The sequence below is a fragment of the Anguilla rostrata genome, chromosome 1 (genome assembly GCF_018555375.3).
Source record: "Anguilla rostrata isolate EN2019 chromosome 1, ASM1855537v3, whole genome shotgun sequence".
Lineage (NCBI taxonomy): Eukaryota > Metazoa > Chordata > Actinopteri > Anguilliformes > Anguillidae > Anguilla > Anguilla rostrata.
This window is the reverse complement of record NC_057933.1, coordinates 49178352-49204353: the sequence shown is the minus strand read 5'-3', so window position 1 is coordinate 49204353 and position 26002 is coordinate 49178352. Positions and strand designations below refer to the sequence as shown.

Genomic DNA, 26002 nt, shown 5'->3' with positions numbered 1-26002 from the left:
CTGACTTGCCCTCTGGCCCATATAGAAAGCAACCATAGCCCATGATCTAAAATCAAATAATAAAGTCTACCGCAACTACCTATTCTTGTTAGTTTTATCAGTAACCATCCATTCAATATAAAAAAGTTTAGCCTCTCAGCAGTCATTTTCTCCGTAACATCAAAATTGCAACCAAGGAAAAATGCAATTCCACCAACATTAAAAAAAAAAAGATTTGGGATGAAGTACCTTAATTTGCCTCTTGATTTAATATAATTCTGAATTCATTTAACCTTAAGAATCATATTAGAAATGTCAAAATCTAGGAAACGTATATCCACATTGATAATACGAGTCACACAGTACATTTTTATTCAAATAATGGGGTTTGTTTCTTCAAATGAAATAATACATTTATTTATACATTTAATATACACTTATTAATCTGTCAAATTATTGTTTTGGGGATGCATACGATTCCTGATAGTTCTTCAGACAGAAATACCCTTTAAAGATAAATCTCTCATTAATTGAACTTATTTTAACAGGGTGGCATTTTTGGTCCCCACTCCCGGTCAGCAGATGGCGATATGCTCTTTTACTCGATTTATAACTCACAGAAGAATGGGCAAACGCGAAAACTCAATCCCTCCCATCATCGGAGCTCCATGGATCCTGTGTAACAAGCACGCGCATAGGTAGGTGGGTTTATGGAAAGCGGTGCAACATACACTCTTGGATTTGGTATATAGCTAGTTATCCAGATAACGTAAGCGAACATTTTGCTAATATATGAAGAATTTTGGCATGCTATCTTGAAGATCGGTTTTAGCCTGTGTAGCCACGGTACGTTAGTGTGACATACGTTAGCTTGACGTGGCTAGCTAGCTAGCCTGCGTGCTTGCAGCCTGTTTGTTTTTTGTGCGTACTTTGGGTTTTTAAGAGGACAGGAATAAAGCCAGTAGACGTGCCTTATTAGTTATATGCGTGCCTATACCGTCTGATGATTATGGCAACTAACAAATTTGGTTATCGTAAATTCTAGTCTGTACTCGATATGACAAGACGTGTGTTGAGGTTTTACAAGATACTGATAAACCTTGGTTGAGATTAACTCATGTTTTGATGGCGATGGAAGAAGTTAACGTACGTCGACTAACATTTAATTTGACAAATTCGCGAGATTTGAACCATACCTACTCGTTAGATATAGTAAAATATGTAATGGCTGTAAGTTCATCATATTATGAGTGCTGTTTCTCGATCCCTAATCATTCTGTTGTTGTATCAATTTCAGGTGCAAAAAGTAATCGTCGCCACGATAACGTTGTTTCCTACCACAGATAGCTAAACATGACTAAGAAGAGGAAAAGGCAGGACGATTTTCAGAAAGTCAAACTTAAGGTTGGCAAAAGGAAGCCCAAAGCTGATAATGCAACGGACGTCAACTTCAGGACTAAAGGCGTACGTCTGCCGGAGCAACTAAAGACGGATGGTACTGGACCTACCACTCATCGGCACCTCAACATAAAGGTATCACTCTAGCAAGTTACGAGCTGTTATGGACCTGTGTTTATGGCGGTTTATCCATAGCAGATATCTGCAAATTTTTCTCAGCAGTGGTGTTAAAATTACTGCTACCAGTGTGTAATTTATATAAAGATTGTATAGATGCATTGTCAAAGTTCATAGCAATTCAGCTTTAGGCTGAATAAATAAAGCTGGTTCAGGGAGTTTGTTGTCCTAAAGACTTATATTCAGTTCACATTTTTCCTTGGATATATGAGACAACAGTGTCGAGCACTGGCACTACTCGTAGAGTGACTTCCATTAAGTGTCTGCTGGTGTGTGTCTTTTAGGATCTCCTGTCCCAGCTGCACCACTACAGTGGTGGAGTGAAGCAGGGGGCGCTGGTTGGTCTGCGGGAGCTGCTGTCCCTCCACCCCCACCTCCTGGACCAGCACCTGTCGAGCGTGCTGAGCGAGGTGGCCGCCGTCTTCACAGACAAGGACGCCACGGTCCGCGCGGCCGCCGTGCGCCTCCTCCGCTTCGTGGCCCAGTGCGTGCCGGCCGAGCGGGTGGCGCCCTTCTTCCCCCTCCTCAGCGCCCACCTCACCTGCGCCATGACGCACATCGTGGAGGGCATCCAGCAGGACGCCCTGCGGGTGCTGGATGTCCTGCTCGAGCATTACCCCGCCCTGCTCTCCGCCCGCTGCACTGTCCTCCTCAGGAACTTCCTGGAGCTCATCTCCCAGCGCCGCCTGTCTCCGACGGGAAAGGGGGGCGAGGACCGGAAGGCGGGGAGCTATGCCCTGTCCGTCACTCCTGGCCGCGCCGTCACAGCCCAGCAGTGGAGGCTCACTGTACTCACAAGGTACATAAAACATGTCATCTCCATTATATGATAAATATAATAACTGTGGCTTATTGACACACGGTACATGACACAAGACATCTCTTCTGTTGTAAACTGTTGTAATGATAGATATTTATCACAACATACAATGACTCTTCATGATAGGGATGTTAATCAATTGTTAAAAAATTGTATATGTTTATAATTTTCTTTCAAGAGTTAGATGTTAATTGGACTTATGATAATCACAATTTCAAAATCTATATTACAAACAATTTATTATTATTATTATTATTATTATTATTATTATTATTATTATTACTATTATTATTATTATTAGTAGTAGTAGTATTATTAGTAGTAGTACTAGTAGTTGTAGTAGTACTTCTTATTTATCAATTCATTTAAATATATATCTTAAATATTATTTTTGAACTGTTGTTTTTCCTTTTTAAAACTCCAGACTCCGCCTCTCACAAGCCCCTTACGTTCTTTGGGCTTTGAGTTTTGAGTTGCATGCAGTCATCGTACCTTGATGGCATCTGGTGTATTTTAATTAATGAACTGCCATTTTTGTGGTTTCTCTTTTAAGCATGATTTGTTAAAAATTCATGATGTAATGCATGTACTTAGCTTTTCTTTAAACATGGAACAGTGTTTTATATTGGCCTTGTTTTGGTGGGTATGCCAGAACAGTACCCACATAACATGTACTGTATACAGTTAAATGCTAAAGTGTTGTGAGAATTGTGGCAAATTGGTTGTTTTTCCTCTGTATTAATCATATTTTCATTTCAAATCAAGCAATTACTCTGTGACAAAATTCAGAATGTCTACATTCATTTCATGTGGTTTAAAAAAAATAGACATTAAAGTCCCCCTTCTACATGTCAGTGTAAGTTTTGGGAGGAATGGACATCAGCTGCTTGAAATTGCACAGGTGTACCATATTTACTGTATTTATACTTGAAAAGCTGTGAATGTCATTGGGAATGGGTTATATCCTTTGGAAACATTTGTAGCGTCTACTTTTTAAGTTAAAAGATACAAGACAAGAAAACTACAGATGACAGGCAGAGAACTCAGTATGACAACCAAGGAAGCTGTTGTGAGGATGAAAGAAAAGAAGTCAATTAGTGATGACAGGGTGATTATTACATTGTCAGCTCAAGAAATTGCTAATTATCTCCATAAATTGGGGTGAAAGTATTTGCAGGACACTGTGCACAGAAGACAGGGAGGCAAATTACAGAGGCTACTCTAGTACATGTAAACCTCTCATCAGCATTAAGAACTGAAAGGCTTATGGACAGATGAGACAAAAACAAATCTTTACCAGAGTGATGGAAAGGTGAAGGTGTGCGGAAAGAGAGGAACTACTCTGGACCCTCAGCATGCTACTTCATCTGTCAAGCATGGTGGAGGCAGTGTGATGGCTTGGGCCTGTATGGCTGCATCTGGAACCAGGGCAGCAGTCTTTATTGATGGTACAACCAGTTTTGGCAGCAACAGAATGACAGCTGAATTGTACAGCGTCATATTGTGCGGCAGTATTCAGAGGAATGCCACCTGACTCATTGGACAGAAGTTTATCATGCAGCAAGACAACCCACAACACACGGCAATCTCAACCAAGGAGCCTATCAGGATGAACAGGTGGAAGTGTTAGATATGGCTCAGTCAGTCAAAGATATACACCCCACTGAACATGCTTTTCACATGCTCTAAAGGAAATTAAAGACTGAAACCCCTGCAAACACACAGCAACGGACGGAGGCAGTGGTAAAAGCTTGGTTGATCATCTTGAAGGATCATATCATGACTCTATGATATGATCCTTCAAGATGATATGATTTGATACAAATATAATTTGATACAGATATGATTAGTACAGAGGAAAAATGGCAAATCTGCTACAACTGACCCAATACTTAACATTTAACTCGTGCATATTCATTTATATTCACCCTGTCAAGCAGTTTTGCAACAAACTCATCAGGTGTCTGCCCTCAGGTTGGGGGGCTTCCTCCAGGCGGTGGTGGAGGAGAGGCCAGCGGAGGAGAAGGGGTCCCTTGGGGACTTCCTGGACAGGGAAGATAAAGGGCGTGGCTCTGTCACTCCCCTGGAGGTCACTTGGGAGGAGCACACACTGCAGAAAGGCGGTCTTCTGGTGTACGAGAACTCCGGGGCCCAGCCAGCTGTTGTGTCCAAATTCCGGCTCAGGTACAACTGCAGAGTGCAGGCTTAGAGCTGATTTAACCGTGTTCTTTTAAAATATCTCAATTCGTGCCACTAAAGAGAAAATATCTCTTAAGAACATACTGCTGTTGCAGTTCTGTTTCTTTGTCAAAAGCAATCACTTTATTTTCAACAGAAAGTGTAGCATGTTCATTCTACGGTCTACAGAAGATCTTTAATTCTACTAAAGATCAGTGGAGATTTATTTGCTTTGTAATTGTTCTATAATGTGCCAAATTTTGCATCTGAATGTACAGTTCTGTGTGTGTTGTAGGCCTGAAACAGAGCCTGGGGCTGGAGTTGCAGAAGGGCTGATTTCCGTGGAGACCGTTAGGGGTTTTGCTGCAACGTTAGTGCCCTTGCTGCTGGAGGTGTGGGTGGAGGCCTCGACGAGTGAACAGGGAAAAACGGACAGTACCCACCTGCTCGCCCCCGAGTCGATGTCCCTCATGTACCAGGTCCTGACCATCCTGCAGCTGCTGCGTCGCCTTACTCCAGAGCGCCACCAAAAGGACGACTTGGTAAGTGTGACGCAAATGCAGCAACAGGGTGTTTATGTTTCAGTCAAACTGTAGCCTGGAAGATTGTACTGCCCAGCAACCCCTGAGAGGAAGTGTTCATGGTTGTTAAGCAGATATATAATCTACAGAGCAGTAACAGCTGTTTATTGGGGTCATTTCACTAATTTGGTTCCTTTTACAGGTTGAAACTTGTAGGGAAAAGGTATATTAATTTTCTTTGTTTTTAGCAGTCCATCTGTAAATGAGCATTGTTATGTTACAAAAGAACTAAAGTGTCACAAGGTTGGAATTATTCAAGTTACAGGTGAAATTACATTTAAAAAATGCATTCATACATTGTTGTGATTTTATAATTAAAATGCTACAAGATAATATATTTGCAACGTTTTAGTAATATTTTGCTGTGCAAAGCACACAGTTGTGAGGAAAAGTTATTAATTTCTGTAAAACATCCACCAGTATTTTCAAATGTGTTATTATTCGCCTCTTTCTGTATCATAACATGCTATGTACTTTGTAATATAGCTTCATCTGATTAAATATTTTTAAAAATAAGCTACAAGTATGAAAACAGTACCAGGGTTAACTGAACTAAATTCGGTTTTGAGATTTTCATCAGTATTTTCAGCTGTTTTTGTACTCCATACCCTCATAACATGCTGAAGCTTGTGTTCAGGTATAACGTAGAGTTGTTTTTTTTGAACCCTTGTACCCTAGTTCTTTGAGTCTTGTGAGCTCGTGTTCTAATGTCTCTCCTGCTCTCCCATTGCCTTCTAGGATGCCTGGTTCCGCAGCTCATACTTAAATGACTTCAAGCACCATTTCATGAAGAACTTCCCCTATGGTCTGCTGGAGGTGGCGAAACACAAGAAGAAGGGGGAGATGAAGAGGTGAGGGCGGGGCTGAGGGGGTTGAGGCTGGCGTAGGAGGACCTGTAACAAGCAGCAAAGGGGTGGGGGTCGGGCACAGATTCTAGAGCCGAGTGCCTCTACTTCTGCAGTTCTCCAGTCTTCTTTCTTAACCACAGAATGTTCTAGTAGATAACAGGAGTTTCAAGTACCTTATTAGAGTTATGACAGTAATGGACAAGGCACACCCAAGGCCACAATGACCAGTTCAGCAGTTAGTGTCCTCAATCACAATCCTTCGTGAATATTTATATGAAATGGACAGTAAATGTAACTGGTGAGAACAGGGAGCTGGATATGTGGTGAGTCTGTGGAATCCTAGGTTAGGCTCGCGAAAGACAGAAACGCCTCACGGCTAACGCAGCTGGGGTCCTCTGTGCGCAGGGCCAAGCAGCAGCAGCAGCAGCAGGCGCCGGGGGCGGGCGGGGCCGCGGTGGAGCCCCTGGCGCTCAACGTCACGCTGTGCCAGGTGATGGTGTCCCTGAGCTCCAGGCCGCAGGGCGGGGAGGACGCCGAGTGGCTGGGGCCCATCAGGGCCTTCGTTAGGGAGACCCTGTCCAGCGGCGTCAAGCTGAGCTCCAAGCACCTGGCTGCCCTGCTGGAGGTGGTGTGGAGGCTGGTGCTCACCCACAGGAGCAGAGGTGAGGCGTTGTACCCTTGAGCAAGGTACTTAACCTGCATTGCTTTAGAATATATCCTGCTGTATAATTGGATACAATGTAAATGCTGTGTAAGAAGTTGTGTAAGTCGCTCTGGATAAGAGCGTCTGCTAAGTGCCTGTAATGTAATACTGAAACTGCTCAATTTGTGTTGGTTTTTGGCAAGGTATTTAAGTAATTCCCCATATCTGCTGTTGTGAACCCTGTTGTTCCATTCTGTACCATCGGCCAGTCTGTCCCTCGGTATGTGAGTGTAATGGTGTGTATTTCCCGTGTGATCTGTGTGTTGTCAGCGGTGACAGAGGAGCTCCTGCAGGCGGTGCATGTGCAGTACCAGCAGAGGAACCTGACCCTGCCCGTCAGAATGCTGCTGCTGCGCTTCTTCAGCCGCCTCTACCTGCAGGAGCACCAGGCCCAGCCTCACATAGCCAGGTACTGCCACGCCCATATCCCCCCTCTGCCACGCCCATACCCTCCCTCTGCCACGCCCATATCCCCCCCTGGCACGCCCATGTCCCCCCTCTGCCACACCCATATCCCCCCTCTGCCACGCCCATACCTCCCCTCTGCCACGCCCATACCCCCCCTCTGCCACGCCCATATCTCCCCTCTACCACGCCCATATCCCCCTCTGGCATGCCCATATCTCCCCTCTGCCACGCCCATATCTCCCCTCTCCCCTCTGCCACGCCCATATCTCCCCTCTGCCACGCCCATATCCCCCCTCTCCCCTCTGCCACGCCCATATCCCCCCTCTGCCACGCCCCATCCCCCTCTGCCATGCCCATATCCCCCTCTGGCACGCCCATATCACCCCTCTCCTTTCTGCCACGCCCATATCCCCCCTCTGCCACGCCCCATCCCCCTCTGCCATGCCCATATCCCCCCTCTGCCACGCCCATATCCCCCTATGCCACACCCCTATCCCTCCTCTGCCACGCCATATCCCCCCTCTGCCACGCCCCTATCCCCCCTATGGCACGCCCATATCCCCCCTCTGCCACGCCCATACCTCCCCTCTGCCACGCCCATATCCCCCTCTGCCACGCCCATATCCCCCCTCTGCCACGCCCATATCCCCCTCTGCCACGCCCATATCCCCCCTCTGCCACGCCCATACCCTCCCTCTGCCACGCCCATATCCCCCCTGGCACGCCCATGTCCCCCTCTGCCACACCCATATCCCCCCTCTGCCACGCCCATACCTCCCTCTGCCACGCCCATACCTCCCCTCTGCCACGCCCATATCTCCCTCTGCCACGCCCATATCCCCCTCTGCCACGCCCATATCTCCCCTCTGCCACGCCCATATCTCCCCTCTCCCCTCTGCCATGCCCATATCCCCCCTCTGGCACGCCCATATCACCCCTCTCCTTTCTGCCACGCCCATATCCCCCCTCTGCCACGCCCCATCCCCCCCTGCCATGCCCATATCCCCCTCTGCCACGCCCATATCCCCCCTATGCCACACCCCTATCCCTCCTCTGCCACGCCCCTATCCCCCCTATGGCACGCCCATATCCCCCTATGGCACGCCCATATCCCCCTCTGCCACGCCCATATCTCCCCTCTGCCACGCCATATCCCCCCCGGCACGCCCATATCTCCCCTCTGCCACGCCCATATCCCCCCTCTGGCACGCCCATATCTCCCTCTGGCACGCCCATATCTCCCCTCTGCCACGCCCAGATCCCCTCTCTGCCATGCCCATATGTCCCCTCTGCCACGCCCATATCCCCCCTCTGCCACACCTATATATCTCCTCTGCCACGCCCATATTGCCCCTCTGCCACGCCCATATCTCTCCTCTGTTATGCTGTCCTCTTACCACACATTCTCCTTGTCTCCTCCTCCCCTAATGCTGTGTACCGGGGGTGTGATGCTGTTCCCTAACCCCTCCCTCCCTGCAGGAGTAAGGTTCTCTCTCGCTGGCTGGCGTCCCTGCCCCTGCAGCTGGTGCAGCTGGGCTCACGGAACCCCCACCTGTCTGCGCAGCTGCTGCAGACTGTCCAGGCTGCAGCCGCGTGGAAGAACAAGGACCTGCTGCAGAGCCTTCAGACGCACGCCTGCAGACTCTATGGTAAGACACAGTCCCCAGAATTCCCCTTCAGCCAAGGTTCAAACCTTCACTGTGGGAAGCTCATTTAGCCTGAACACACCACCAGTGATGCTAATCATTTTTGCTTGTTGAATCCTGCTTGTTTCACTACTTTTGGAGTAGTCTGAGGATCTGATAAATTCCAGAGGTTTTTTTTTAAATGTGTAGGGCGACAATTCCTTCCTGAATACTAAGTAATTCAAAACCCTCCCAATGTACCCCCCCCTTTGCCAGTTTTGACTCACAGACATTGGACATATAGGATGCATCAGCTTTACAGTATGTGCAGTGCTTTTTGCCACAGTCAAGCCACATGTTGCCTATGAGGACAATATTGTAGTGAATTACATGCACAGAGATGAGACTCTAATATGGGCATTACAATGTGGGCCATTTATCATGTGGTTTCATCCAGTAGGGGGCAGCAAATTGCGATCCCCGCTGTCCGCTCATGCGTAGTTTCCTGGACTTTGTTTCATCTATTCAATTGAGGAAGCAGAGTTGTGATATATGTTGCATTGGTGCCATATATCTTGGCCCTTCAAGTGAAGTGAAACTGAAGAAGTGAAATCTGGGATTCTCTCATTTATACCAATCAGTCCTCAGAGGAGCCATAAAACTCTGAGGTAGGCTGGTGACCAGATGTCTTGGTTTGGTCTTTTAGTCTCTTGTAATCTGTCTTTCACCCCATCTGTGTTGTGTTTTACATTAGTTTTCTTATGGTATAACCCGTCCATTTTTTGGTGGTGGTGGGATGCCGTAATACCATTGACTCGTTATTTTGCCTGAATGCGTATTTGTCCAGCTGAATAAGAGTAATACCCCAGAGTAAGTGTAGGGAGTGTTTGCTGGTTGGTACTGTTTCATCACAATACAAATGGGTGGTGTTTTTTCAATGTATTTCAGAGAATCATGGTTTCAGGAACCATGGTTGCTTCTGCAGTTTGTGGAGATTCCCACAAATTTGTTTAGATACAGTTTGCTTGGACTTGAAAAACAAATTTGTTCACTGAAGTGCAAGCAAGTTATAAAAACTTGACAATCCCCTATTCCTAAAATAAACAGTGAGCCTTTGAGATAAAACAGTTCATCCTGGGTTTTAGCAAATGTGGAATGTTTCCTTGTCTTTGCCACTTGAGTAAAAAATAAGTTGATCTGCGTGTTGTATGGGGGGTTTCTGGAAGGGGGTTTCTGGAGTGGGGTATCAGATGAACGGGGAATGCTTGGTCTTCGTCAGAGGAAAGTACGGTTTGACTAAGAGGCACTGTCTTGTTCAGAGAACTCTGCAGCGTAATCAATCCAGTCCCAGAGTAGGTCTGGGATTTGGACCGCACGACTCAAAGTCTTTCACGCGCCCCACCCACAAACCTCTGAGTTTTGAACTGCCCGAGGCTGTATTCTTGGCAGAGAGCGAGAATGGGGCGGGGGGGGGGGGGAGAGAGAAGGTCAGGGGAGAGAGTGATGGGTTGTGTGGGGGGGCTCGTTTAGAGGGGGGGGGGGGGGTGTTACAGAGGGACACCGGGGGCCCCACGTTAAACACCAGCAGCGGCGCGGAGCCGGTAACGCAGACGGCCCTGGATTTCGGCCCTCACCTCGCGCGTCCCCCGCTTACGCAACCTCCGGCGCGCCCCGCGCACCGAGCAGATGGCCTGGCGGACAGAGAGGCGAGGGGGGGGGGGGGGCTGGAAAGCGCCGTGATAAGTGCACTGGAGAGCTCGCCTTTCAGCCATCACAAGATGCCTTTTGTCTGCCGGGCTGTGACATCAGCAAAGTGCGTAAGCGGGTAATTTGTCTCTATCTGTGATCGTTAAAATGGGGGGGAACGGGGGGGGGCTCTGTGGGCGGGATGAGGAGTAGCCCTGGGTCTCATTCTCCATCCAAGCTTTTAATCTGCAGCAGTGGTGTGGCCAGCAGGGGGAGCTGTGTCCCTATTAATGTTCCTACGCGCGCCTCTGTAATCGCGGCTAGACTGGACCTACAGATGCAGGAACGGGGGGGTAGCTACGGCTCCTGCGCTGAAGAATGCTCTCTCTTGTTTGAGGGTGTTGTGTTCAAGGTTTAATTTAATTCTGACTGTTCCGTGAGCTCTGCTGGCTTTATTTTTTAATTTGTGTTTAAATTTTCTTCGGGTAAATACAATTATTGCATTTTCTTGATTTCTTGGGCAATGCTTAGAAGTTTCCATGATAAAGTGCAGGCGAAACCTGAAATGACCAGCAATCTGTGTTTGTTTAGAAAATAAACGTACAACATTGTGTCAGACGATCTTGGCCAAGAGGAATATGTTTATGGAAATGAGCTCCTTATGATTTCTTATATTGCTCATTATGTTCATGCATTGTGTGCTGTCCTTCTATAATTCTCATATTGTAGATGTGTAGCTAATTCAGTGAATCTCAAAGCCGTGCTTTCTCAGTCTCAGTACCCTGTCTGGGTTAACTGCCATAATTAACATCAAGGTTCTCCAGCATCTGTTATTGTCAGAGATTCCCAAACATGTGATCAAGGACATCTGGAGGCCCTTGATGGAGTCCCATAGATTACTTTTAAATTTGAAAAAATAAATACATCTTGTTGGAGTTACACCATTTATCACATGGTAGTCACTAATTATTACATTTTTATATTGGTCTAAATGGCTGCATGTGTTGTATACATCCATAATATAAAGGAATAAGAATTTTGGAACATTTTAGTGTAGCAGTGTGTTAAATACTATGTGTTAAATTACCCAGACTTTTAAGGTCAGCCATGAATGATTGTATTGACTTTGGGGGGGCGGGGGATGAATAGATTTGGGATCTCTAGTCTTGCATGGGTGTCTGAGATGTCATGCCTCTGCAGATCCACAGGAGGGCAGTGTGGTGCTGTTGCCCGTGGAGTCGCAGCAGCGGCTGATGGAGCTGGTGTACTTCCTGCCCCTGCTGCCCCCGGAGCTGCTGTCCTGCCTCAGCCGCTGCTGCACCACGGGGAGGGTCTCTGCCACGCTGGCCGCCGCGCTCATCCGACTCGTGCACCTCAGGTACCCGCCCCGCTCGCCCTGCTCCGCCCCGCCCCACCCCACCCTGCCCCACCCCACCCTGCCCCGCCCCGCCCCACCCTGTCCCGCTCCGCCCCACCCTGCCCCGTCCCGCTCCGCCCGCTGACAAGGCCAGAAACGCCCACTGATCGCCAGAGAGCACCCCCACCCAGCCGTGCCCTCCTTAACCCCACAGTGTAGACTGACCCCACAGTGTAGACTGACCCCACAGTGTAGACTAAACCCACAGTGAAGATTAACCTCACAGTCTAGACTGACCCCACAGTCTAGACTAACCCCACAGTGTAGACTAACCCCACAGTGTAGATTAACCTCACAGTCTAGACTGACCCCACAGTCTAGACTAACCCCACAGTGTAGATTAACCTCACAGTCTAGACTAACCCCACAGTGTAGATTAACCTCACAGTCTAGACTAACCCCACAGTGTAGATTAACCTCACAGTCTAGACTAACTCACAGCCTAGACTAACCCCACAGAGAAGATTAACCCTACAGTGTAGACTGACCCCACAATCTAGACTAACCCCACAGTCTAGATTAACCCCACAGTCTAGACTAACCCCACAGTCTAGACTGACCCCACAGTCTAGACTAACCCCACAGTGTAGATTAACCCCACAGTCTAGACTAACCCCACAGTGTAGATTAACCCCACAGTCTAGACTAACCCCACAGTGTAGATTAACCCCACAGTCTAGATCCCCCTGATGAGCAATATTGTCCAAAAACGCACCGCTTGAGAACAAAATTATATTCTATTGGAGATTCACAGTTTTTAATATTTTATATTACATTGCATTGCAGGCATTTAGCAGATCCAGAGCAACTCACACAAATGTTATTTAACATATATGTAACACGCGACACACAGAAGTACTTTTTGCTGATATATTTTATGTAAGATGTATTTTTCTAGACTAATAATAATTTACTGTTTTGTTGAATGGCAAAATTGATCTATGTTTATGTAAGGCTAATTTTCAGCAATTGCCCCCTAACCCAGATGGCTGTATGATTTGAGGTATACTGAATAATTGTGACATGTTAAATTAGCAAAAAATGCTATCACAAAATGTTTGCAAAAAATTTAAATTACGGTACAAAATGAAAATGATAAAATATTTCAAATGCGATTATCACAATCGCAGCTATTGTTTCAGCATTTTATTCTTTTTTCCCGTTCCTTTAAAAGTTCCTGTAAGCTGTGCTACGATGGTCTGGTCTGAAAATAAGTGTTTATAAAATAAAAAAAAAAAGAGACTTCACTTTTGTAAGTGATAAAGTGACCGTAAAATCAGGAGGAGCCGAGGCTTCCGTCCGATTGGTGGAAAGGCTCTCTGCAGCGGGCCCCGTGGCCCGGCCTCGCGCAGCGCACACCCGGCTGTCTGGAGCGTTCCGGAGAGCGCCTGTCGTCCCCGGTTACCGAGCGGAGACGGGAGCCGGCGAGTTTTCCTTGCTAATGGAATCAAACAATTTGGCCCAATCAGGGAGCGGCGAGGGCCGTGGCGTGGGATCAATGCCGAGCCGCGCGCGGGCCCTTGTTGTCCACTTTCTCCCATTAGGCTGTGACTGGACGCACTTGTTGAGCCGTAATGGCCCTCGACAAAGCGCCCACTCGGGGCAGCCGAAAGTTCAGGCCACTCTAACCAGCCCTGACGTTTTCATGGTGTTTTAAAACCCCCTCATCTTTCTTTGCGCTGCCAAAAGTCTCCCATTGATTCCAGCGCTGGCGCTTGTTGCAGGGGGGATCGTTTCATGCTTCTTCGGCCTCCTCTGTGGGCCCCCGTGTAGGAGTCTGCGCAGTCTGTTTGCTCCGGACGCGGGCTCACGTTGCGTGGGAAGTCCGCGGCGATGCCGGCTTACCTCCGAGCGGAGCGGAGCGGGAGAAAGAGCCCGTATCGATCCGGCAGGCGGAGCGCCAGCTGGGCCATTGATTTTGCCGCGTTGCGGGCCTCATGCACACCAGACAAGTCTATTACAGCTCACCCTCCCGTAGTGTAAGAATTTAGGGTTGAATGTGTGGCGTGTGTGTGTGTGTGTGTGTGTGCGCGCGCACAAATGTATTAGGAACTTGAGTTGGTTGAACTGACGGAATTGAATTGTTCAAGCGGAATTATTGCCTTTTTTACCAGAGAACGGACAGAGCACCTTGCTTTGTTTTGTTTTCCTCAGACAGGAAGAAAGCAGAGACCGTCGCGGTCAGAAAAAGGGATCACAGCTGGTGTGCAGGTGCACTCATTAAAAAAAATGCTTATTTTATATGACAAATTAGCCATATAAAAATGATATTAACGCTTTCCTGCAAGCGTAGAGTGAAAAGCTGCCCTCCCACGCGCGTCCATTCTTCAGGTCCGCGAGACTGACTTTGATTGACAGCGCGTGCGTTTGCTCAGCCCAGTGCATGATGGGAGCCTGAGGCTGTAGGTCGCGTGCGTGAGGATTGCGCGTGTGCGCTGTGAGCGCGTGTGTGTGTGATGAAGAGGGATGACCGGGTCTTACACTGCGTCTCTGTGTTACACTGCGGTTCCTTTGCACTGCCACAGTTGCGGTCATTCAGCGGAGTCCCCTGTAGCCTCTCATTTTGGACCGCACGACTCGAAATCTTTCACGCGCCCGGTCTGCGGTCTCGGATCCTTTTGATGTTCGTGGTACGGAGTGTGACCCCGGCCTTCTGGGTAATCGCTTTGATCCAGACCAATATCAGTGATACAGCCGGTGGCCTGAGGTCACAAATGACAAAGAACCCGCGTTCAGCGAATTCCTCAGCTTCTTGCGAGCCTGTAGGCAAGTGACGCCCGCAAGGCTGCAGTACTCACAAATGGCCAATAGAGTGCAGTGTTGGTCCTGCTGTTCTCTCAGTATGCAGTTTTCTCCATGCATGTGCTGTGAGGAGGGGAGAACATTCGTTCTGCAAAGAAAGCAGACAGGGCAGTCCGTACTACTACGTTGTAGTGCATTAAATGTTGTATCCTATTGAGTTAATGTTCTCATCCGTTTGTTTAATGGGATGTTTTGAACACACGAGGGCTTTGAAATTACCCAAGACAAAAAGTTCAGTGTGGTGGACTGAGTGCTGGATCTGATTCCAGCTGTGAGACTCCGTCAAAGCCTTGTTTTGTAAAGGGCAGTGCAAGTCTCAGGTTTGGAATGCCCTTGCCACTTTCTCTGTCGAAAACGCCTATTTTTCACCTTCAGAATAAAGTTCCTCAGAGGCTCCAATGTGTTTAAGACATTGTCTTTCTGCGTAGATGAACAAGTTTCTCTGCGTGGCTGGGTTTATTTGGTTAAGAGGAGGAGTGATCATTCAGTTGCTTGAACCCCATTGGCTGGCTGCAGAAAGGTCGAGGAAGCTCTTCCTTAGGTTTTCTGAATGGGCCATCCTGAAGAGCAAAGTTCCTTCCAGTGGTGAAAGCGGGCTCATCAGAACAGGGAAGAGCGGCGTAGCTGCGTGGGCAGGGGGCAGAGGTCCACTGGGCTGGCGCACAGGGCTCAGGATGTTCTGCCCTTCAGCCCTGGCTCCCGCGGGCCTGGCCAGCGGTCAGCGTGTGTGATGTGACTGTGTACGCCCCTCTCTGCGTAACTCTGAGGCGTTCGGCTGACTGTGGTGCTGGCGGAAGCTTCGGGGGCTTTCTGGTGGTGATGGGGTGGCGGTGGGGGGGGGTTCTCATTGGGCCACTGTTATTCAAACCAGGTTTAGGGGCAGGGGGGTGTGTGGGGGAGGGGACGGCGGGCAGTGGGGCATGAAAGAGGGCCTTTCTGAAAGCACAAAGGAGCCTTTGGGAGGCTGGGCACTGACGGGATGCGAGCAGATACCAGCCAACCTGCACGTGTCCCGCGGACCCTTATATAAACACACCCACAGACCATGTTCTCCATTACAGCCAAAAAAAAGTTAGAAAACTTTATGTAAAAAATCCTTTTTTCCCCGTTGAGGCCTGTGACCCAGTTGTGTGAGTGTTGGGTGTCACGAGAAGAGGGGCGTCCCCATTTGCCCATCTCACCCTCCCCCTTCCCTGCCCTGTCCCCTTTTAATAATCCCACTGCAAAGACTACTCAACTACTTCTTAATCTCTACGTTTCCTATACCAGCTTCAGTTTTCCAGAGTCGTGAATTCTGTTTTCAGTGGAACAGAGCAGCAGTGTGCCAAGCCAGTATTGCTTAAAAGAGATATGAGGAAAGTAAGGCTGTCAAAAGTGCCATGAAATTGAGTTCGAATACTAGCTTTTGCAATTAGTTAGCGTTCAAGTGAGTCAATTATAAAAAAAATCAAAGTAGTGCTTTATAAAATTTCAACATGACTCGATTTGACCGTGGAAACGGTTGTGGCTCTACGTCAGGTCTTCACTTGACGTATGCACGCAAGTTCATTTTATAAATGAGCCCCCTGCAGTTTCTATAGCCTAATGCGCAAATGAATAAAGCACTTTCTCGTGGATGTAATTTGCCACAACGCATTTATTAATCACAATAATAGGGAAATCATTGTTTATAGGAAATCCCTGTTTATTTCTTAACACAAAAACTATTCAAACGGCTAATACCTGTAGCCTAAAACAACATAAATTACTTACTCCGTTTAGTTTGTTTAACTTCTTTCATCATCCAATTTTATCAAAATCTTCAGAACAGTAAGGAAACATCTTGTCCTTGACGCCATTTATGGCCAAGAAGCCGAAAAATTTGCAAACAGTGCTTCTACTACCAGCTAAGTGGGACCAACTCCTCCGATGCTACTGCCATTTTTATCGTTAGTTTTCAATATTTTTGTGACAGAGGAGAAGTAACCTTAGCACAGGAAATGAACTTTGCGTGCATGAACATGATTCGGCGTATGAAAATTAAAGCCTGTATATTTAAGTTAATTACACAACGCGGAATCAAAAACGCGGGATCCAAAACTAATATTCGAATCCTCAAATTTAGGTTTGAACTTGAAAAAAAAAAAAAAGATTTTCGAATAGTTTTCGAACTTGGAGGAAAGGACATGGCAGCATAATCATGTTTGGCCGCATGCAAAGATTGTGCGTAATATCTTTGATCTCACCAGCAGATCTTATGCTGTTATTTTGAGTGTGCGTGTGCGTGAGCCGATGCAAGCCCCGGAGGAAGTGGTCACACCTGGTGGTTTCCCGCTCGTAGCTGGACACCCTGAAATGGTGATCCTGCACTGGGAGGAAGTGAGCGTGTATATTTAGGCTGACATTAACAGATCCGTCGCCGTGTAATCTGAGAGCGGATCAGCGGCGAAGCGTGGCGGCGCGACCCGCGCACCGGGGGGGGCGGGAGCCGGACGAGCGCGTGCGATTTGAGCGGCCGTGGCAGTAGTGGGCGGGGCCGAGGGGAAAAGGGGCGGGGCCCTCGACGCGACTGACGCAGCCGTGCCCCCTCCATCCCTGTAGACGGAGGCTGGGACTGGGGCCTCTCCCTTTCCCGCTAATCCCCCGCTTTTCTTTCGCGCGTCCGTTTTCGCGGTGTGACGTCGGCTCCGAGGGCCCGTTTTGCCGACGCGCGGCATTTTCTGCTGCGCCGCGATCAGGTTTGTTTCCGCTTCTCGTCGTTCTTCGCCCTCGGCCCTTGGGCTACGTGTCAGCTTGCGTAACCTGTACCGTTTAAAAGCTGGTTTCAGTAAAACCGTGTCAGATATTACTGGAATTTTTACTGGCTCAAAATGACCCTGATGACTCTGTCAGTAACAGTTTGAATATTAAAAGCATCACTCTACATTATTTTCATTTGTATGCTTTCAATATGTGACCATTTTGTTTTTTAAAGACTTCACATCCTAACTGGTATTTAGTGCTGTCTCAGAGCTTTTGACCAACATATCTTTGTTAAAGCAAAAGGGCAACTTGTATTTTAAAGATGTGGCATTTCTATGAATGATTTTACATGTTTCTATTGATTATATTTAATATTGAAAATCAGCTTTCAGAATGGCCATTGCATGCATCTTCAACATCCTCAGTATTTTTGTGAAAATTTGGTTATAACCAAATCCATGTGAAAAAATGAGTTTGAGGGGTTATATTTTCCTCTCCTGACACGCAGCACATTTTAAAAGTGTCAAGGGTCTAAAGGTCAATTTCTAAAGGAAAATTCCATTTAAATTTAATGGCATTTAGTAGACACTTTTCTCCAGAGAGACTTGCAATGCAAACTTTTTTTTTTAAGAATGGTGAGAAAAGTGTGCAGCATGTGGGACAGATGGACATTGTATTTCGCTAAAGGTCTTGCATCTTGCTCACTACGTTGCAGATCCTCTCTCTGTGGCTGGTCAGCTGGGAGACAGGAAGTGGCCGTGAGCGATGTGGATTACTTCAGCTTCCTCTTCTCCACACTCACAGGTGAGTACCCCAGCAGGTGCACTGCCGTGGCAACGGCCCAATAAGCCCCCCGTCTGTGAGTTTTAGGATCAACTGCAGTATACTAAAGATACACTACATAGCCAAAAGTGTGGACATCTGGGCATTCATATGGGTAGGTCCACCCGTTGCTGCCATAACATCCTCCACTCTTCTGGGAAGGCTTTAAACTAGATGCTGGAGCATTGCTGCAGGGATTTGCTTACATTCAGCCAGAAGAGCATTAGGGATGTCAGGCACTGATTTGATGCCTGACATCCCTAATGTCTTTCCAATTGATCCCAAAGGTGTTGGATGGGGTTGAGGTCAGGGCTCTGTGCACGCCAGTGAAGTTTTTCCACACCGATCTTGACAAAAAAATTTCTATATGGACCTCACTGTGTGCCTGGGAACATTGTCGTGCTGAAACAGGAAAGGGCCTTCCCCAAACTGTTGCCCCAAAGTTGGAAGCACAGAATTGTCTAAAATATCAATGCATTAAGATTTGCCTTCACTGGAACTAAGGGGCCTAGCCCAAAACAGCCCCAGACCGAGGGGTGTCCAGATACTCCTGGTCATATAGTGTACTTCAACACTGTTGTGGCTTACACACATAATGTAAACTCAGTGCACAGTCTGAGCAGTTAGAATGAAGCCTGTAAGGTGTTGCCCTGATGAGGAGGTTCTGGCTGTGGGTTCCGGTCCGCAGGGTTCTCCTCGGAGAAGCTGGCGGCCCTTCAGCACGCCGGCGAGGATATAGCGCTGCCTCCGTCGCCCCTCTCGCCCCTCAGCGTGTACCCCACCCAGCAGGAGCAGTTCAGCCACCACTGGGTCATAGTGGAGGTGGGTATGCCCCCCCCCGAACCGCGCGGCCCCCTCATAACGCTCCTCCCCTCTCCCCCCCATCCCTGCTTTTTCATTTCCCTTTAGCATTTCTTTATCACTGTGTTTTCGCTTCTCTGTTAGCTCCTCTGTCTCGTCTTCTGCTTGCGAGAGGAACCGGTACCAAAGGGACTCGAGTGCTGTCAAATCGCTTGCCTGCTACTTCCCAACTAAACGCTTTCCCCAGAGATTCATCACTGAACTTTTTGCGAGAAACCTGTAAATGAATTTCGTTCACGCCGTAGACGACGCACAAAGTGGCCGGGGGCCGGTTCTAAGCAGCGCGAGACGGCTGTCCTTCGGTGGCGAGCGCAGAGTGTGAAACGATCCCTGGCGAGCGCTCCTGCAATACCGCGTGGAGCGCAGAGTGTGAAACGATCCCTGGCGAGCGCTCCTGCAATACCGCGTGGAGCGCAGAGTGTGAAACGATCCCTGGCGAGCGCTCCTGTAATACCGCGTGGAGCGCAGAGTGTGAGACGATCCCTGGCTAGCGCTGCTTCTGAGGCCTTAGCGGGCTTCGGCTGCAGTGCGTTCGGTGTGCGCAGGCTGGATGGTGACTTGAGGGGAGATTCCATATTGGGCAAAAGAAGGCTTCCTTTTTAGTTTAAAATAATTTTTTTTTTTTTTGAAGTGTATTGGTTAGCATTCTGGCGCATCGACTGCAAATCAGGTGTGCCCTTTGCCAGGTAAGATTGTGGGTGTGTCTGACACTGGTTCCCTGGCACCAGAGGTTTATCATCCTCTGTTCCACCTTCAGGCCCGCTGCAGACGTCTGCATGTTCTGAAACCAGCCCGCTCAGCTGGTGCTGACTGAACCGTGCCATTGATACTGTTCACTGCAGCAGAATGGGCTAGATCACCCAGCCGGCTGCCCCATGGGTTGAAGAATTGGGGGGGTGGGGGGGGGTGTCATGGCATCGACTTCCCCAGTGGCTGATACCAGGCGGAGGCCCCCCAACTAGCACTGATGCTTAATTAGCAAACAAATTAATCAGACGCACTTTGGCTTAATTGCTTCACATCAACAAGGCTAAGACTCTCTCCCCAGCCCTTTTCCAACCTGGTGGGGGGGGGGGGCACTGGCAAGATAGCATCCCCCTTGTGATGGGAGTACTGCCACATTCCTCCACCATTGCTCATGGTCCACCCTGACGGGTATAGGGACAGACACCAAGACAGAGGAGAGGGAGGGAAGATTATTCACTGGCCGATTATTTATTCGGTTTAAGTGGCCATAAGACGTGTGGCCACACGTGCCAGGGCATTCAAATCTAACTTGACTTATGCCCTCGCACTGCTTTTTTCAAAAACGGTATTTTACATGGTTTTACATGGCTTCATTTCAGAAGAAAATGTACTGCCCACTCAGTAGGTTAGGGGTGTTTCAGCTTGCACGTTGCCGTTGACCCTACAGCCAGCAGACACAGTCCCAACTGCAACTCCCGCAGCCCTGTTGTGCCTGTCCAGGACCAGAGCGGAGCCGAAGCTCGAGTTCGTATTCACGGCACACCGCCCGCCCTTCCCTCTGGTCGCCGACTCCAGACATTTTGAGGAGCGAGAGTGATGCCGGGAGTTGAAATTTTATCAGGGCGCACGTCGAGGTGCGCTCCGCTTGCAATAACGCGGCGAGGCCTTCCGCGCCCGGTTATCAAGGCGCCTGTGGAAAGTGATAAATGCTAACGAGCGCTGGTGGAAATGATTTGGGCCTGACATTTTTCCACGGAAATTAAAACGAGAACAAAACCAGGCCCTGGGGGAGGGGAGGTCAACAAGAAATGATAATGTAAAAAGAAAGATCACTAATTTCACACCACAATTAAAGCTCAAGTTTTTTTTTTTTGAGTTTTTCATTTCCAACGTCCAAGTCAATCAGTGGCGGGCGAGGAGAGGGATGGGAGGCGTGCGCCGGGCAGCCATTAAAGGACGAACGGCGTCGGCTCTAATTCCGCTAATGAGACGATATTGTTTCACTGTTAGAATGCCAGCAGGTGCAGGTTTGTGGCCCCGTCCGCTCCCACCTTCTCTTGGAAATATGTGATAGGAACGGAAATTAATGAAGGAAAGTTGGAAGAAAAGCTCTTCAGACTCCCAGAAGTTTTGAAACCTTCAAGTGGGCGTCTGAGGTTTCAGTGAAAGGAAGAAAGGGTAACGGAAAACCCTGACATCTAAGTCTGTATGAGATTTGGTGGGTTTCAGATGCAGGTTCTGCTTGGCCTTGAAGGACGCTTGGAGTGTTGCCTGGATTATTAAGGGGATAAAAGGGTCACCTCTTGGGCGGTGATGGTGGGATGGTGGGGGGGTTTGAGCTCTATGACGGCTAGTTGATGAGGTGAGGTGAACGTCTTGGTGCTTCTACCTCTTTGGAGCATCTTAAGAGACTGCAGAAAACTGTTTGTAGACTGCAGTGATCTCATAGTGTGTTGATAATGTGCTTTGTGCTTGCATTGGCGGATGGCTCTTCCCCAGTAATAGAAATGCACCAGTTTTTTTTTTTTTTCCCCCCTCTTCCAGCCAGCTACACGTTGGGCTCAAGTCACCAACTTTGGGCCTGATTTACTAAGACCATTAGCACGTGTAAAACCGTTTGGCACACACAAAACCAATAACATGACCAATGATTGGTCGTGGTATTTGCTTTGTACCAATCATTGGTCGTGTTGTTTGTTTTTACATGTTGCTAAATGTCTTTGTAAATCAGGCCCAAAGTTGGCGACTTGAGCCCTGTGTCTAGCTGGCTGGAAGGAAAAAAACACAAACTTGTATTAAAAAAGTGCCTTAAAAAAGTTCCTGTTTTGCACGTGCCAAAGGTCTTAGTAAATCAGGCCCTGTGAAGTCCCCAGAACAGAAAATAATTATTGGATAAACAAACAGTTTTTGGCCGACTGCTCCTAAATGGGTGGTTTGAATTCAATCTGAAGAGTCAGAGGAAATGTGCTAACATCAGGCTCTTCAACACCGCTACTGAAGGGTGGGGGTGGTGGGGGGTACAACTTGTTATTACCAATCAGGAGATAATAATTTGAGGCTTTTCTAATCCTCCTTTAATCTCGTTCCCCTTGATTAATGGCCGTCAATGGCTAATAATAAAAGGCAAATTGAATGGCATGTGCGCGTCCTTTCATTTGTTCTGTAATCCAATCCGAAAGTAATGCCATTATTGTAATTTGATTTCAACCTCGTTACCACACGCACGCACAGACTTATTTATTGTTTGTGCTCATAAAATATCGTTGGGGGGTAGGGGTTTGGGGGGGGGGGGGGGAACTCTGCCTGCGCCTAATTTGCAGAGTGTCAAGTCCAATTATTGCCACACACTCCCAAGGCCAGGGATTAACCCTTTAAGGCTGCAGACCACAGCAGTGATGAGACGGGCTCGGCCACCGCTTTCAGCTCTGTAGGGGAACAGGGCCTGTCTGTGGACTCCTTTTGTCCATAAGTACTACTCCGCTCACTGGCAGCACTGTCTTCCATCATCCACTTTTCCTCCCACCAGTGTCTACGTGGAGACCTAGATACGTAGCGTGACCCCTCTCCACGTGCTCATGGTAATTTGACCCGTGCGCATCTGCGACCGAATCAGTTTTATTTTAATCTTGTCTGATATTCCTCAGATTATCTTGTGCAATCTCTCGGGCTCTGACATCACTAGCTACTTAGCTGTTTAATCGGGGTGCTTTAATACTGACGCATCCCGTTGCCTTTTCAGATATAATCACCCTGGCTGTAAAGGGATGCTAACTGAGACGCAGCTTTTTGCAGAACAACCGTTGACCTAAGCGTTGACCTAAGCGTTGACCTAAGATAGTACAGTTCAGTGCAGTGACTCCTTTCATCTGCTGCCACTTTGGCCCCTCGGCAGTGGTTGACTGTACGTCTGGGCAACGTGAGTGAAATGCCAACGTCTCTCTCACCTCACAGGAAGTGTGTCACTGTCTGGAGAACGTGGGCGCCCGGTCCCAGTGTTTCGATGTGCTGCAGAACGCCATCTGCAAGAACCTGGTGAGTGCACTGCGTTTCTGCTGCTAGCATTAGCATAGCGTGCAGGCTGTTTGGATCAGCAGGGTTTATTGGGTGTACAGGTTTTGCCTAAGCAATTTATCATTAATGTCAAAGGCAAACGAAGGTTATGCTAGGTCAGTTAGATGAAGAATATCATTTGGAGGAAAGAAAATCGTTTGGTTAGTGACTATTTTGCTGTAAGGACTGCAGCAGTTTTTTTTTTTTTTTTAATATTTAATTGAATATCATGCCAATGATTCAATCTGTATGTACAATGTTATAAAACCACCAGTAGTAGTAATATTATAATGTTAAATATTCTGTGGAAAAAGTTCTGTGTGGCATATTCAGATGATCGTTTTATCGCTTTTGGTTTATTCAACTTGGATTAAGGTTTTTGGCCAATTTAGAAGCAGACAAAAGAAAATTTCTTCATCTGGTTTCAAGTCATTGTGAATCTGAAAAAGCTGAAACCATCATGTACTTTCAATGACTCTGCCTTGAACCAGTGTTTTGAAGGGATGTCTTCTCATTGGCTTATTGTCAGCACACAGTAGCTCCCTCCCATTTTAGGACTAAGGAACCCTCACTTTCCAGTCAGGGCTGCTTTCTTTCTGACTGTGTAGTCACTAACCCCCCACCCCGTGAACAAACAGGATGTGATTTTTTATCAAATTCATAAAAATCCTGACATTTTAGCCATAAGCATTCTTAGTGGAGATGAAAAAGGTGAAATACATAAGTGACGTAACTAATAAAGATTTGTACCTGTCCATACCCCATTCTCCCTGTCTGTGGTCTCCTGGTGCAGACCTGTCTGCAGGTGGTGCCAGACAGTACGGCTGCAGCCCTGCTGCGGGTGGTGTCCTGCCTGCTGGACCTGTCCTTCCTGCCCAACGAAGTCCTGCTGCGTTTCCTTAGTGACTGCTGCCTGAGCCTGCTTAGCCTGCTGGAGCAGGAGCAGGGCGTCCCTGAGAACAGCGAAAAGGGGTAACTCCCACAATGCACCAGTGCTCACACCTGCAGCTTCATCTCCAAAGGCCAGCGAAGTCTTTGGCTGCATTTATTTTGCGAAGGCCCAGAGAAGCTTTCACAAGTGCTAGCAAAACAAACTTAAGCCCAAGGTCTTGTTTTGCCTGTTAGCCTGTGAAATGTTTTTTGTGACATTGTGCCTTTATCACTGTAACCCAAGCCTGTGCGCGAGACCCCACCGCCCTATCCCAACCCATTTCAGAACATTCATCAGTAAGAATGCTTGCCACTGGGGAGCAAGAGGAGCCATTTGAGACTCAAGGCCCAGAACAAAGCCAGGCGCTCTTTCGAGGCACTGTTCCTATGTAGCCGCTCTGTTCTGTGCTGACGAGAGCCTTGTCCTGTTCCCTGGCAGCGAGACGGTGAGGGCCGTGTGCCTGGCGGCACTCAGCGGCGTCCCCCGGCTGCTGCGGCTGGTGCTGCAGTCGCTGCACGTGTCGGACCTGTGCGAGGAGGAGTTCTCCCAGCTGGCTCAGATGCTGTCCTTCCTGCTGCGGCAGAGCCAGCTCCGCAACCACATGCCGGCCAACGCCGCCCTCCTGCAGCACATCATCCAGGACCTGACGGTACGGAAGTTGCACGGGGGCTGATGGGAGTTGGAGTCCGGAGCTCCTAAAACACTTTCAAGCTTTGGACTTAATCTTCCATTGTTCTCTTTGTAGAATTTTTTGAGAGATACTGCCACTTGCATGCATTTCTGGGCTAGCTAATGTTGTTTACGTCAGGGGGGCCCAGTCTTATCAGTGGCTGCAGGTGCAAGGTTTTGCTGAGGTATTAATCTTGGTCTTCAGTCCAGGTCATGATTTGTGGCGATCAGGTAAGACTGGACACCCTCTTGTCTAGGAGATCCTAACTCTGGGATTCTCAAGGCTGGTGTTGAGACGGCTGTAGTGTCCACAGTCTTTCGTTCCTGCAGGACACTTAAAGCTGCCTGATTCAACCAGCAAACTACATTTATTATATCTTCATAACTGTCCTCCACAAGTGTGAGCAGTTTATAGAGATGTGTTATATGTGCCTGGCTGTGCTGTGGGTTGGCTCTGTACTGACTGCCTGTCCTCTTCTGTCCTTCCAGCGCTACTGTCAGGGTGAGGCACAAGAGCAGTGGCTGTCTGACCTGCTGTACTGCTACAGCGTCACTCTGTCCACACACCGCGGCAACCTGGGGCTCCGTGACATATACTGACACCCGCTGTCACCTACACCATCACCCAATCAAATCTAACCCTTTCCCCAGTCACTTCTACCAAACCTCTAACCCAGTCCAACCAAACCCTTCCCCCAGTCACTTCTACCCAACCTCTAACCCAGTCCAACCCAACCCTTCCCCCGACCCCTCTACCCAACAGTAAATGAGACCAAGCCAACACATCCTCCGATCCCTCTACCCAACTGTAACCCAGTCCAACCCAACCCTTCCCCCGACCCCTCTACCCAACAGTAAATGAGACCAAGCCAACACATCCTCCGATCCCTCTACCCAACTGTAACCCAACCCAAGCCAACCCTTCCCCTGACTCCTCTACCCAACAGTAAATGAGACCAAGCCAACACATCCTCCAATTCTTCTACCAAGCAGTAACCAGGTCCAACCAAACCACTCCCCCGACGACTCTACGAAACTGCAACCCAACACACCCCGCACTCCCCATTTCCCCTACCAAATGGAAAACTCAGCCCATCACCTCTGTGGAACAGCAGCCCAGTTAATGCCTGAGAATTTGGACACCCCAGCCCCCCCCCCCCCCACTTCTAGACATACATTGGACCACCCAACAAACCCGCCACCCCCCCTCTATCAAGGAGTCCTTTTTTATTTTTTTGCCTCTATATAAGGGAGTTACTCAGTTGTATAACTGAAAATAGCCTGAAAAAAAAAACTTTTTACAATAAAATGCATCAAATTATAAACATTTTTTTCAATGTTGTTTTTATTTAAGCAGTT

At 48.2% G+C, this 26002-nt stretch overlaps 1 protein-coding gene across 6 annotated transcripts; it reads left to right on the top strand.

The window, feature by feature from the left end:
• Positions 1-563: 563 nt before the first annotated feature.
• tex10 (testis expressed 10) lies at positions 564-25968 on the top strand. Of its 6 annotated transcripts, none has more exons than XM_064339800.1 (16): positions 564-677; positions 1277-1512; positions 1839-2353; positions 4349-4558; positions 4848-5094; positions 5872-5984; positions 6387-6643; positions 6955-7093; positions 8572-8741; positions 11604-11781; positions 18059-18147; positions 18854-18987; positions 22945-23025; positions 23837-24015; positions 24413-24623; positions 25133-25968. In XM_064339800.1, exons 2-16 carry the CDS (start codon positions 1333-1335, stop codon positions 25241-25243), a joined length of 2814 nt encoding a protein of 937 aa, XP_064195870.1. In that variant the 5' UTR covers positions 564-677; positions 1277-1332; the 3' UTR covers positions 25244-25968. The 6 variants fall into 6 exon arrangements, with proteins under 6 accessions (XP_064195870.1, XP_064195905.1, XP_064195886.1 ...); XM_064339835.1 differs by having other exon boundaries at positions 595-677; positions 1323-1512; XM_064339816.1 differs by having other exon boundaries at positions 600-748; positions 1323-1512.
• The last annotated feature ends 34 nt before the right edge of the window (positions 25969-26002 follow it).

Excerpts from the sequence above, each read along its gene's own strand:
- tex10 (XM_064339800.1), top strand. The coding sequence starts at position 1,333 with ATGACTAAGAAGAGGAAAAGGCAGGACGATTTTCAGAAAGTCAAACTT. Across the intron at positions 6,644-6,954 it reads GCTCACCCACAGGAGCAGAG|CGGTGACAGAGGAGCTCCTG; the intron begins GTGAGGCGTTGT and ends GTGTGTTGTCAG. Across the intron at positions 18,988-22,944 it reads ACCACTGGGTCATAGTGGAG|GAAGTGTGTCACTGTCTGGA; the intron begins GTGGGTATGCCC and ends CTCACCTCACAG.